Genomic DNA, 12,791 nt, shown 5'->3' with positions numbered 1-12,791 from the left:
CAAGAATCTAACCTCTTGGTCTTAGTTTTTCCGTCTGTAAAATGGGGCTATTTGTACCTACCATATAAGGTGGTTCTGAGGATTATAGGATATAATGCTTGTGAGACTTTGACCCAGTATCTGGCACATAGTAATCAATCAGTAAATAAGAGTCTTTAATTTCCCAAGCAGGATTGACTAAGAAGGAAATTAATGAGCAAGGATAAAGTTTTGTTGATTTTTCAGTTGTTAAAGAAAATCATTTACCATTTTAAGAAAAATTTCATGTCTCAAGTATAAGTGACAGCATGTCAGAATGTCAACAGGGCTTGGTCCCTACAGGAGATAACTCGGCACTTAGGGAAATTCAGATACACTTTCATTTCCTTGGGACCACTGACAACATTACACAAGGCTTTAAGCAAATAAACAGCTTGTTTTGCCTTGAATCACTCATCTATTAATTGTTTCTCCATGCCCAAATATTAGCTGGCATTTGCTAAATGATCAGGCCTAGCTGGAGAGCCCGGGAGGAATCATTAGAGCTGAGGCTTCATGGAAAAGTGAGATGTATGTACGAGGCAGTCCAATATGCAGAAGGGTGCCTGGCTCAAGTCAGAAGCCCTGTATTTAAATTTCTGTTCTATTATGTTTGAGTTCTGAAATTAGTCTGAACCTCAGTTCCTTATTAAAAATTGATATGTTAATAGCAGCAAAGGTCACGGGGTTAGGAGGAGTCACATGGGGCAAGGCAGGTGAACACATTTAGAAATTGTTAAGTGCTATTCAAATGTGAGATGGTCTTTCCATTATCCAAATTATTAATACACAATACTGAGAACGGAAGAAAACGAAAAATCCCCAGGCCTGAATGACCAGAATGACTTTTTTCCCTGGTCAGGTTTGCTGTCCAATTAATTTACTTTCCCCAGGTCACTATGCATCAGAGAAAGCCAAGGAAGACATACGCAGGAGGGAGCAGCAAACCCAGGCAGCAATTCAGATGATTCAGGCAAAAGAATTTGTTCGTTTGTTAGATTAGATATTGCAGCAAAGGTGGCCCTCAGGGAGGGGGACTGAGGTGGGGGCTTGTTCTAACCTCAGGTTGCTAAATTGGGCATGTCTGTAATCCTCATGGGAGGGTGACAGGAGGTTCCTGAGTGGACGGGGTGCCCCCCGCCCCCACACGTGGCTAGCAGCCTTGTCCCCATTCCCTCACATGGCCATCTCTGCGTGTCTCTCTGAGTTTCTTTCCCTCTGAATGTGTCGCTCTAGTCCCCTTCCAACCCTGAATGTCTCTCTCTTGAATTGCTTTCTCTCTCTGCTTTTCCCTTTTTGACTTTCTGCTTTTCATTTTCCCTCCTATTATTTCTACCTGGTCATTTCTCTTTCTCTGACTCTACCTTTTCTCTCTGGCTTCTGGTCTCTTTCACTTCTCTCCTTTTTCTTGCTGCAAATTTCTGACTATCCTTTTCTCTCTCCATCTGTTTGGCTCCATCTCCCACGTCTCTGTTTCTCCCCGCACCTGTTTCCTTTCCTGTCTTTCTGTCTGTCTCTTTCTGTCACTGTCTGTCCCCACCACTCTCTCAGACCCTGAAAGCTGCTGCCCACTCTTTCACAAAATCTGCTTCTTTGTTCCTCAGTGACCAACTTTCTTTCCTATGGTTAGAAAGTAGCTCAGGCCTTAACCCATTTCCTCCGGCGTATTCAAATTAATTAGGTGAGACCGGGATCTCACATTTCAGAATTAGAATAATATTTATTGAACACCCTGGAGAGAAAGGGATGGAAGATGGCAAGGAACCAGAGCAAGGAGGGAGGTCACTGAGCTGAGGGAATGGGACCAGGAGATACTAGCAGAGGGACCACATGGTCTGGCATTGAGGACTGCCTTTCTAGTTGCTAGAGGGTACCATGAAAGGTCAGAGATCTTGGAGAATTGTTTAGGAGTAGGTAGGGGACCAGGAACATTTCCTTGGTCACCATGCCTTCACTGGAACCACACATGAAAAGGTCCCTGGCTCCAGACAGCCTGCCTGGCAGCCTTAAGAAGCACATTTTCCTGAACTTACCCTTTGGCTCTGCTGCCCAGTCTAAACCCACAGGGTATCCAAAGACTTCTCCCAAGTTATTTGCTTTCATTACATGGCTGAGAGACAGGAAGAAACAATTTAGTTGCAACCCAGAGTTATGACTCATTGTCCCATAACAGACCAGACCCAAGCCCACTTGGGATGTACCTAACCTGCTGATCTTCAGGAAAGTCCTGGGCCTGGATGGTGCCCATATCCTGTAGCATTGGCCTCTCAGCAGATGGGTTCTTGGAACCTCCTCATGCCAGGAGAGGGTAACTCAGCTTAAAAAAAAAAAAAAAAAAACTCTTTGCTATTGAATCCTCTTTGGCCAATGAGCCCTGTGCCTGTGGAAGCCACTTGCCTGTGGAATTGCCATTTAAATTGTTCCTGTGGACCAACGCATGCTGGGCAGAAAGAACTTCAAGGCTGGAATAGGGACCCCCTCCTTCTTTGTGTTGTGTCTGTGAAGGTATCAAGGCTTGAGGGACAGTGATGATCCAAACAGACAGGATTGTCCTTCTTCAGGCCACTTAGATTAGTGTCTCTAGACCCTCTGTGTTCCCTGGACACATCTGGTGTTCATTCTTTTTACAGGCTGCTTTGTGGACCTGAATTGCATTAATGATTCAATACCCAGTTCACAGAGTGCTGAGTAGATGTTGCTCAGAGTTTCTCAACTTCGCCACTAAAGATGTCTTGAATTTGATAATTCTGTGCATTGTAGGATGTTGAACAGCATCCTTGGTTTCCACCCATCAGAAGCCAGAAGCCCTTCCCTCCTCAGTCGTGACCACAAAAAATGTCTCCCGACATGACCAAATGTCTCTGAAGGGGGAGTAAAATTACCCTGGTTGAGAACCACTGTTGCAGGTTCACTTGTGACTGCCCAAAGGCAATGGGTCTAAACACATGACTCCATTCTCCTTCATAGGCACCAGAGAAGTAGGAGTCTTTATAAGAACTTGGGAGGCAATAAAAAGAATAAGACTCTTTTGGGGTAATGTCTTTATTAAGATATAATTTACCTACCATAAAATTCATGCTTAAATTTTAAAGTGTATAATCAAAAAGCCAGGTAATGCCAAATGTTGACAGGATGTAGAGAAATGAGAGTCTTTGTACTCTGCTGCTGGCAATGTAAAATAGGGCAACCACTTTTGCTGCCTAATCTGGCTTTTGGGCTGTGTATGAATGAACATAGCAATGTGGCTTTGACTTGCACTTCCCTAGTGATGAATGATGCTGAGTTACTTTTTATATTTACCTTCTTTGAAGAAATGACTATTTAAATACTTTGCCCATTTTAAAATTGAGGTATTTGGGTCTGTTTTTTTTTTTTTGTTAATTGTTAAGTTGTAAGATTTCTTTGTCAATTCTGGACACAAGTCTCTTACCAGATACATGTTTTGCAAATGCTCTCTCCTATTGTATGGATTGTCTTTTATCTTCTTGGTGGTCTCCTCTGATGCACAAATATTTGAAATTTGTCTATTTATTCTTTTGCTACTTGTGCTTTCCGTGTCTTTTAAGACGTCATAGCCAAATTCGAGAAGTAGCAAAGATATACTCCTATATTTTTTCTAAGAATTTATGAGTTTAAGACTAATATTTAGGTATGTGATCTATTTTGAATTGACTTTTGCATATCATGTGATATAATGGTCCGACTTGATTATTTTGCATATGGAAATCTACTTGTCCCAGGACCATGCTTTTTAAAAAGAGCTGTTCTTTCCCTATTGAATGATCTTGTCACTCTTACTGAAAATGAATTAATCATAGATGTGTAAGTTTACATTTACACTCCTTTATTCCATTGGCCTATATGTCTATCAAAACTTATAGTTCACTGAAGTTTTTAATCACCAAAAGGTGGTAGAAATAATTCATTCAATAATTAAAAGGGTGAAGGAACCCAGTCTTCTTGCATAGATGTGTGGTTTTAAAAACATAAAGTTGTCAAATTTTAGAATCAGAAGGGGAAAAATAGTTAAATTTCAGTTTCATATCTGCCTCAAGGTTCATGAATAATCAGGGGCAGAGCTGGAATTCAAACCCAAACCTCTTGACTGTCTGGGACAATGCTTTTTCTCATTCCTGGGTACTGAAAGTCAGCTCTCTAGCTGTGGATCCTGGGCGTGACTGATTTCCTTTCTCAGAGCAGCGAGGTTCTGCGATCTCCCTGTCTACTAGGTCCACAGAGGTGAATGGGGTGGTGGCATGTGTCTGCTCTTTCCTTGACAGACTGAGAGAAAAGAAAGCCAGAGAGGGGAAAGCATTTAGAAAATCTGAAATTGCTATATAAATGCCACTAAATGATAAGATTGCCAGCTCAGTGCTCCTCGAGGAAGGTTCAGCATGTCACAGGCAGCGTAATGGAAGGAAACAATTCACTCTCAGATGTGTCTTTCAACTGCTGTGGTTGTCACTTTCCAAGAGGGCAGAGGGCGGGAGCTGGACTCAGTTGCAAAGGGAACTTTGGGGTGGGCTGGGCATGATCTCAGGTGGGCAGGGCTGGCTGGCAGAGTCCTGGAACTATGCTGCCTCTCTGGCCCTGTCCTTCAGAGACACTCAGAATAGATAGAAATTTCTTTGGCCCATTGGTGTAAGACAGGGATGCTCTAGGAACTGGGGCCCTGGCCCTGAAATGACAACAGCCAATTGTGATCCTTCATGGCTTGCCTACACTCATCTATGCTCCCTCAAAGCACCAGTGCAGGGCTCTTTTCCATAGCCATTGGGTATCTCATGTGTTCTACCCTTTGAGAGAGTCCTGTTTGAAACTAGGTGGGGGAGAGATTCCCCCTAAATTCTTTCCCTAGAGGGCAAGAATGGGGCCCTACATGCTTGTGTCCCTGTAGTCACTGGTAAATGCTGAGTCCTCAATAAATGCATGTTTGGTTGTTGATGTCAGATGTTGAGTAAATAAAACCTGCTTTCTCTGGATCACTGAGCCTCCTGCAGAAGGTGAGTCTCTCCCACTATAGCAGTCTCTGTGTGTCTCTCTTTCTCCCTGTATATTTTTTCCTGGGTTTATAATTTCTCCCTTCTCTAAACTCTGTTTGCCTTCATTGTCTGTACCACCATGTGTTCTGATATTTATCTTTTTATCTTTGCATTCCACCTTTAATATTGAATTGCACCTTTCTTTGACAGCAGGGGCTGTGTGTTGTACTTATTTGGGTCACCAGTATTTAGTACAGGCTACTTGTGTGTGTTTTTTAGATGGGAAGGTTGATCCCCTGATAATTAGTAACCTGCTGCTGAATTTGAGGCCAGTGGTGTCAGCCCTTCCCTGTGGGGCTTTCTGCTGGCCAGCTGCTGTGTGTGTCTGATGTAGATGGGTACTGGGGGAACCAGGACTTTGAAAATTCACATCTGAGTTCACAGATGTGAAATGGATTAAAGAAAAAAAAAAAAAAAAAAACTATAATCATAGCCTGTTAGTGTCTGTACTCCCAGGCATGGCAACCTCTACCCCATGTCCCCACTGAGACCAGCACCAGATAAAGCTGTGACTGTTGAGAACTGAATGCCATGTCTCCGTCTCTTCCTCCCATAGGTTGGTGAATCAAAAGGCCTGTGGAAGGAAGCCAATGACCTTTGGCGTTGTGCACACCTACTCAGCGAATCTCACTGTGTGATCTCTTCCTTGTTTAGGGCTCTGGCTGACATCTTAAGACAACAGGGACCAATCCCCATAGCACACTGTGAAAGAGAAACTATCTCGGCTATTGATACCTCTCCCAAAGAGAACACTCCGGTCAGATCGTCCTCCAAAAACCACTACACCCCTGTGCGTACAGCCAAGCAGACCCCAGGTAAGTGAAAGCTGATTACTTGAATCCTTGTTGAGAATGTGGAGAGGTTCAGTGGTGTCTCTGTTCTCGTGGAGCAGGTCATGCAGCATTGTGCAATGAAGGTTAGCCCGGTGGACCGACAGGCTTGTGAAAGAGCTTGGGGACAGTCCTCCTGGGAAAGGTTTGTTTTGCGAGGGACCACTGCCAGTCAGTGTCTGGGCTGGACAAGGGCTGGTGACTTGGGGTATCTGCAAGATATTGAGAGACGGGAATAAGTCCCGCTTAAGTGAAAGATGGCTTGGAGCTGCCATGGTGGAGTGGAATGTGGTCACTCTTTCGTTCGTATGGCTGGGAGGTTCGTGCTGCCTAGGATGCTGGGAGTGTAACAAGAAAGTCTGCATCCCGAGGCAGAGCTTCCTCAATGGTTAGAATATCAAAGAGTTCTTCCTGAGGAGAGCAGGGTTGTTTATATTTTAGGGTGATCTGTTCCTAGGAGCTATAGACTCCTTTGATAAAGAGCTCTCATATAATAATGATATGCCATTGTCCTTTGGTATCCGTGGGATATTGATTCCAGGACCCCATCAGTACACCAAATTCTAATGCTTAAGTCTCCTATGTACAAATGGCATAGTATTGTATCTAATTTATACTGTCCTCCTATGTACCTCAAATCATCTCTAGATTACTAATAATACCTAATATAATGTAAATGCTATATAAATAGCATTCATTATACTATGTTGTTTAGAGAATAATGACATTTTCAGTACAGATACAATTTTTTTTTTAAAGTTTTGATTCATAGTTGGTGGAATCCTGTTGGATTGAGTGTTGCAGTTGGATGCAGAACCTGTGGATATGGGAGACGAACTGTACCTTTACTTTTTTACTTGATCTTCATTATAACACGAAGGAAACTGGATGGGACTTCTTTTCCTCATGGATCAATAGATGAAACTCAAGGCAATTTTAGTGACTTGCGCAAGGTCAAGGTATAAACAATAATAAAAACATCAGTCATATAACCTAAATATGAACTGGGCTCTTGGCCCTGTGCTGGGGTCTGCTGAGTGCTTTGAATTTGTTTTCTTATTTATTTTTCACAGCACTCTTTGAAGTACACATACCATCTCCATTCGAGAAGTAGGAGAGTTAGGTCACTTTCCCAAGGCCAACATGATTAGTAAGAGACAAATCAAAGCAAATAGCTAAGAATAGTCAGAATTGGAAAACCTTACCCAGTTGGGGACAGGAATAAAAAATCTCTAAGTATAAACCTCCTTACAAGTACATCATGAGAAGTCATATCTCATTGTGAACATTACTAGATACACTTGCACTGATCCCAGCCCCAGACACAGCTTTTACTTTGGTGCTTGGATCTGGAACCTTAACATCCATCATCCTACAGTTTTTCAAATGGTCTGAACTAAACCTACAATAAGGATATACAGCCACTAGGTGGCAATATGAGCGTCCAAGTCCAAAACTGTCTCAGAGGGACTTCTGAGATCAGATTTATTTTCCATTCATTCTTTAATTTTCTTAAACTTATTAAGTCATATTTGCCTTTAAGATAGTATTCTTAAATCTTTTGAGCATCTGATAAAAGCTAAGGACATTCTCCCTTGAAAATATACATATGCATATGAATATACATATTCATCCAGTAGTTGTGTAGGATTTAAGGGGATTCACAGACTCCCTCCAAAGTTAGAAGTCCCAATTTTAAAGGTGAAGATGAGTGATCCGCCTTTGCATAAAGTCTAAGATGCATTTTCAGCCTTAATATCCTAGATTCTTGAAATGGAAGCAATAGAAAAGGAGTCTTGGCAAAAACGTCTGGAGAAGTGGTCACCTATCTGGTTGCACATTAGAAACAGCAGGAGAGTCCTTAAAAATGCTGATGTACAAGTGCCACAAATAAATCAGAATTCTTAGGTAGTGGAGCTGACACCAGTAGCTTTGAAAATCTCCTCAAGGTGATTGTAACATGCAACCTGGGTGAAGAAACACTGGTCCAGATGGATTCCTTCTTAACATGAGTGAAGACACCAAATGCCAGTGATTCTCAACTTGGCTCGTATTGGAATCACCTGCAGAGCTTTAAACGTCAGGGATGGCTGAGTCCCACCCTCAGATTTCATGATTTCATAGGTGTGAGGATGTGACCTGAGCATGGGAGGAGAAGAGGTTTCAAGCTTCCCTTAATGTGAGCAAAGTTGTAAGTATCGGTGGGTTCTGGGAATTGCACAAAGTTGCCATTCTAATCAATCCTTACTGTCATTGATCACTCTTGAATCTAACCTTGATAATATCCTCAGCTTTGAGTTAGGTGTTTTTGTTTTTCTGAAGATGCATCATTTGAAGTCATTCTCCTCCAGGGCCTTGTTTGAGATTCTGCAACTTCAGGTCACTTTGGCATCAACAGCAACGCAGTTGTTTATCCTAACCCTTCCGCTCAGCTTTTCTCTGTCTCATTTACGAGAGCTCTGGTTCCCAACCACTGAATCCAGGCTGATTAAGTGGACAGTCTTGATTTGCCCTTAAATGCCCTTCTCTGGGTAGGAAGTTTTGTCATTTCTTCTGATTTCCACATACATCCTTTCTTTTAGTGAGCTGAGGAGGATAGCTTACAGTTATATGATTCACTTCTATGTTTCAAAAAATCCCTCCCTGTTTTTCTCAAATTATATCTCTCCACTTTGCTTTTCAGGATGGAAATGGTTTCCCTGGCCCAAAAAGCATTCTCAGTGGTGAAACTGAAATGTAAAAGCAATTTCACAACAAGTTACATCTTCTGTAGCTTATAACAGACACAATGCTTTCCCAAATAGCTGCTATCCTTTGCCACAAAATATTGCAATTTGAGCTGAAGTTTAAACAGAACTTTGGATAAATGTTCAAAGTGGAAATTTACTGTGATTTTGCACTCATCGAATCAACCAACCGCCAATTGTAGTAAAGTGGCAAGAGTTCTTAGGGGGATATTAAGGAAGATCCAGAAATATCAGGAGGCATCAGAGCACATGACTGGCTTTGCTGCTCAAAATGTGTTGTTGGACTGGATGTATTAGCATTGCCTTGTGGACCCTCAGACCTTTAAGATGATAGTCTTAAATATTTTAAGCGTCTGAAAAAAGTTAAGGACATTCTTTCTTGAAAATACACATATATGTATGGGGTGAGGTTCTACCTTACCTGCTGAATGAGAGTCTACATCTTAGTGAAACCACCTGACAATTAGAGTTTGAGAAGCATGAGAAAGAGCATGGGCTGGGTTCATTTTTTGGCACTGTCACTGTGCATGCTAACTTAGCCTTCTAAGTTTCCTTGTCTGCCATTGAGGCCACTGACTCTTGCTTCCTAGAGTTGTTTTAAGGGTATAATGAATTAAACCAAGCAGATCTTTTAAAACAGGTCCCTGTCCACAGCAAACACTCACTGTTAGCCATGATCAGGATATGGAAATATATCCACAGCTTCTGGAAAAGGAGTCAAATGAATAAGAGAACCAAAGATATTTTGCACTTGTGTCCTAAGATCACACAAGGTCCATGGAGTTGTGTCGGGACGAAAGGCCTTGGGACTGAAGTTTTCTGTGCTTAGCTCCTGCCTAAGGCACATCCTCAGGGATTGAATGTGGTCTGGGAGCAGGCTTGGTCAGGGTTTTGAACATTGAAAGCATATGCTTGTTTGGTTTTGAGAGGTGGAGTGAGAGTTCTGCAGTAATAATAAAAGCAATGATAACCCAAGTAGCACGAGTACTATGCATTGAGTACCTAGTATGTACTGGATACTCCACTAGGTACCCACTACGGAGAATCGATATTCTAATATTTCTTAGCTGTGGAAACTCATTATCCACATTGGCAGCAAGGTCCTCTTCCTTGATCTAGAAGTCCTAACTCTTCCAGGATGCCCTTTCATAGCTTTAAAGGGAGCTTTATAATGGTTGCTTACTTGGACATAGAAAGCCAGTGAAGTCTATCTCCATTCCATACTTCTCAAGTGTGGCTATATATAGACCCCTGCTACTCAAACTGTGGCCCATGGGCCAACAAATATCTCATGGGAGCTGTTTGAAAATGCAAAGTCTTGGGCCCCACCCAGACCTACTAAATCAGAATCTGCATTTTAACAATATGCTCAGGTGATTTGTGCACACAATGAAGTTGAAGAGAACCCCTCTGGTACAGTGATTCTTAGTCTTGGCTGCACATTGGAATTGTGAGGGTAATTCTAAAAATACTAATTCCTGGCTGCCACCCCAAATCTTCTGATTTAATTGGTCTGGAGTAGGACCTGAGCATTAATGTTAATATTATTTTTGAAACTTCCCACACTGTTCTCATGTTCAGCAAACTTTGAGAAGTGAACTCTGGAGGGAGGCTGCCAAATAAGGAACGCATCCCTTGAAGATTGTGGAGTTCCGGTTCACCCACAAGATGGAGACTGGCAGGTCAGAGACTAGATGGAGACTAGTGGTCTCTTGTGAGACGTCCTCTCATGGCGAGTGGGACGAAGGGAGTGGAGGACTTGGGCTCATATGAGACATAGAGGGTGTCAGCTGTGAATGGAGACACCTGGGAAGTCACAGGCACAAGTAGAAATATCAGAATGAATTAGAAGATCATGCGAACCTTTTGGAGCTGCACCACATCTAGCATTGCAGGTCCTCTGAGCTCAGGATCCCAGCAGCCAGTTGTGGGCTTGATCTTCCCAGGTGGGGAGGAGGGGAGATCTAGCTTGTTTGCTTGGCCTGACCATCCCCTAAAGAGACTGTCTTGGGTATCGGGAGTGAATAGGGCATCCATCCTGAAACAGGAACAATGAGATCAGATGTTGAGTTTCTAAGATGTTGATATCCAACTTCCCAGCATTGAGGTGGCATCAGCTGGAGACAATAAATATTTATGCCCCATCTACACACCACAATGCATTGTATAAATGAGTAATCAGTCACCCTGCCTTTTGTCAGAGCCACAGCCTTGAATGGTAAACTAAGGGAGCCAAGGGACATGACTCTAAGCTTCACAGAGACGGAGAGTGATGACTGAACAGCTGACAGGGACGTTTGCCACCGCCATGCCCCACCCACCCAGAGGCCCCTCTGTTCTGTGCTCTTGCCACCTTCTGCCTCTCTCCATGTGCTCCAGACACACTGACCTTAACTGTCTCTCCTCTTACCAATCATGTTCAGCTCTCAAGGTTTTTCCCCCTCTCTGTTCCTGTGGCCCTAAATTTTCTGGCATCAGATATTTGTTCTATGAAATTTAGTTCTCAAATGGCACCATTTCAGAGAGGCCTCTGCTCACCCTGCCTCTGTATCCATCTCCTGCTTTGCTTTCTTCAGAGGACTCACCCCATCTGATATCAGAGATTTGTTAGCTCAGTTGTTTTTGGTCTCTGTCCCTATCATAGTATAGGATTCGTGTAGGCAAGGGTTTTATCAGTTCATCACCATGCGATCCTAGAGCCAAGAACATTACCTGGAAGGTCCTAGCTTCTCAGTAACTGAGCAGGGAACACATGAATGACAACATAGCCCTTTACTTGGAGGGATGCGGGAGCCAGGGCAAGGGTATTGTTTACATAGCCGCAGGCCGAAGAGCCCATTAAGGCTGCACACCTGTTCAGTAGCCCTTTCTGTAAAGCAGGTGTGGAGTTGGTCACCAGGTGGGTTGCTAAGCTGGGAGGCCCTGGTTTCCAGTGCCCAGGCTTCTTACCAAACCCTGTGGTCTCTTTCTTCCTGTTTGGGGCTGACCCAGAACTTTATGACTCCGTATAGTCAGAGCCCGGGAGCTTCACATTCATGGCTGGGCTCAGAGAGGCCATAGCCCAGGGTGTCTTGCCCACTCTTCTCATGTGCCAAAATACTCTCCTTTGTGGAGGACTTGGAGGCCCAGGCAGCCCAGAGTCCCTGCTCCCAGAGTAAGGTTTAGTGCTGCCCATGAAGCTAAACCATCTGAGCCATGCCGCTGAACTCTGGGAAACATCTGGTCAACCTCAGCCTCTTATGGGAAATGGGATTTTTTTTTTCTCTTCTCAATCATCCCCAAGGAAACAGAACTGTTTTGTTCTAGAGATGATAACATTGGAAGACTTTGGGGATGGTGAGGTCAGTCAGCCCAACTCCACGTGACCTGTGAGCAAACTGAGGCACATGGGGGTCACCTAAGTGAGGGGCAGTGCAAATTCAAGTGTCAAGTTGGGGCAGATGTTGGGGCAGCATCTGGCACAAGGGAAACAGTATTTTTGGTGTATACTGTCTGATATGTTTGTCTCTGGTCACATGTGGCTGTTGAGTACTAATTATTGAAAATGATATTACCTCTTTTGGTATTTTTTAATGCAACTACTATAAAATGTAAAACTTTGTATGTGGCTCACACCTGTGATTCGGATTGTTTTCCATTGGATGAAGCTGATATAAATGTTAGGAGCATTGAGTGTCCACTCAAATTCAAGTTTTAGTGTTGCACAGAGCCACCCCTCTTTCTCATGGGCTTCTGGAGTATAGGAGGAGATGTATCGGGTAGGTGTGTGACGAGTTAGAGGAACACCGGGGAGAAGGAATGGCCTTTGGTAACATGGCAGTTGAGCTTGTGTCTGACTGGTGATGAGGAGGACCTGGTCATGGGCAGATCTGGAGGGAGAACATTCCAGGTAGAGGGAACAGATTGTGCCACAGTCCTGAAGCAGAAGCAAAGCTGACTTGTTCAAGAAACAGGAAGGCAACATGGTTGTCTGGTGAATGACAGAGCTGGTGTGCATGATGAGAACAGAGGGTAGGCCTGGACCAGGCAACAGGGTTTTGGAGGTCATGCTGAGGAGTGTGGATTTTATTTAATGCAATGATATGATTTCTGTTTCCATAAAATTGCCTCGATGACTGAGTAGTGGAAATGGGCTCCATAAAAGAAGTAGGGCA

At 43.4% G+C, this 12,791-nt stretch overlaps 1 protein-coding gene across 4 annotated transcripts in view; it reads left to right on the top strand.

The window, feature by feature from the left end:
• Positions 1-12,791, top strand: part of SHISA6 (shisa family member 6) — a 290,090-nt gene that overhangs the window by 17,006 nt on the left and 260,293 nt on the right. For all 4 annotated transcript variants that reach the window (XM_079135304.1, XM_079135303.1, XM_079135302.1 and 1 more), the window contains exon 3: positions 5,715-5,875. In XM_079135304.1, coding sequence (XP_078991430.1) covers positions 5,715-5,875 — 161 coding nt within the window. The remainder of the gene's footprint in view (positions 1-5,714; positions 5,876-12,791) is intronic.

This window comes from Sciurus vulgaris (assembly GCF_902686455.1).
Source record: "Sciurus vulgaris genome assembly, chromosome: 3".
Classification (NCBI taxonomy): domain Eukaryota; kingdom Metazoa; phylum Chordata; class Mammalia; order Rodentia; family Sciuridae; genus Sciurus; species Sciurus vulgaris.
The sequence above is the reverse complement of the archived record's forward strand: the minus strand, read 5'-3'. Positions and strand labels throughout refer to the sequence as shown.